The sequence below is a fragment of the Rhincodon typus genome, chromosome 48 (assembly GCF_021869965.1).
Source record: "Rhincodon typus isolate 14 chromosome 48, sRhiTyp1.1, whole genome shotgun sequence".
In the NCBI taxonomy this organism is placed as follows: domain Eukaryota; kingdom Metazoa; phylum Chordata; class Chondrichthyes; order Orectolobiformes; family Rhincodontidae; genus Rhincodon; species Rhincodon typus.
In genome coordinates, this window is record NC_063379.1 from 4,813,563 (window position 1) to 4,813,976 (window position 414).

The window sequence follows — 414 nt, forward strand, 5'->3', positions numbered from 1 at the left end:
GGGAGGGAGGAGAAAGGGAGGGAGGGAGTGAGAGGAGAGTGGGATTGAGGCCAGAGTAAGTGGGGTTGATGGTGGCGGGGGGGACGGCGACGGAGTATGCTAACAGGAGAGAGTGCAGTACGAGGTGATGGGGTATCTGAGGGTTCAGGGGCATTCTCATTCAGGGCACTTTCCCCAGTCACAGCGTCAGGCCGTTCTCACCAGTTTTCTCTTCTCCCTCGATGGTAGCCTCTCTCAATGGTAACACAGGAATCATCCACCTCGTCCAGCATGAGTCTGACCTACCGTGGGTCCTTCAGGATGGTCCTCACGCCCCCTACACAGTCCTCCTGGAGACAGCCATGTTCACAAGGTGAGTGTACAAGAAACAGTGCGGCGCTCCCTCGGCACTGACCCTCGGACAGTGCGGCGCTC

At 58.5% G+C, this 414-nt stretch overlaps 1 protein-coding gene across 1 annotated transcript in view; it reads left to right on the forward strand.

The window, feature by feature from the left end:
• The window catches only part of ncstn (nicastrin), a 6,876-nt gene that overhangs the window by 3,786 nt on the left and 2,676 nt on the right, over positions 1-414 (forward strand). Inside the window, exon 3 of the mRNA XM_048620856.1 lies at positions 229-352. Within this exon, the coding sequence (XP_048476813.1) occupies positions 342-352 (11 nt within the window). The 5' untranslated portion in view covers positions 229-341. The remainder of the gene's footprint in view (positions 1-228; positions 353-414) is intronic.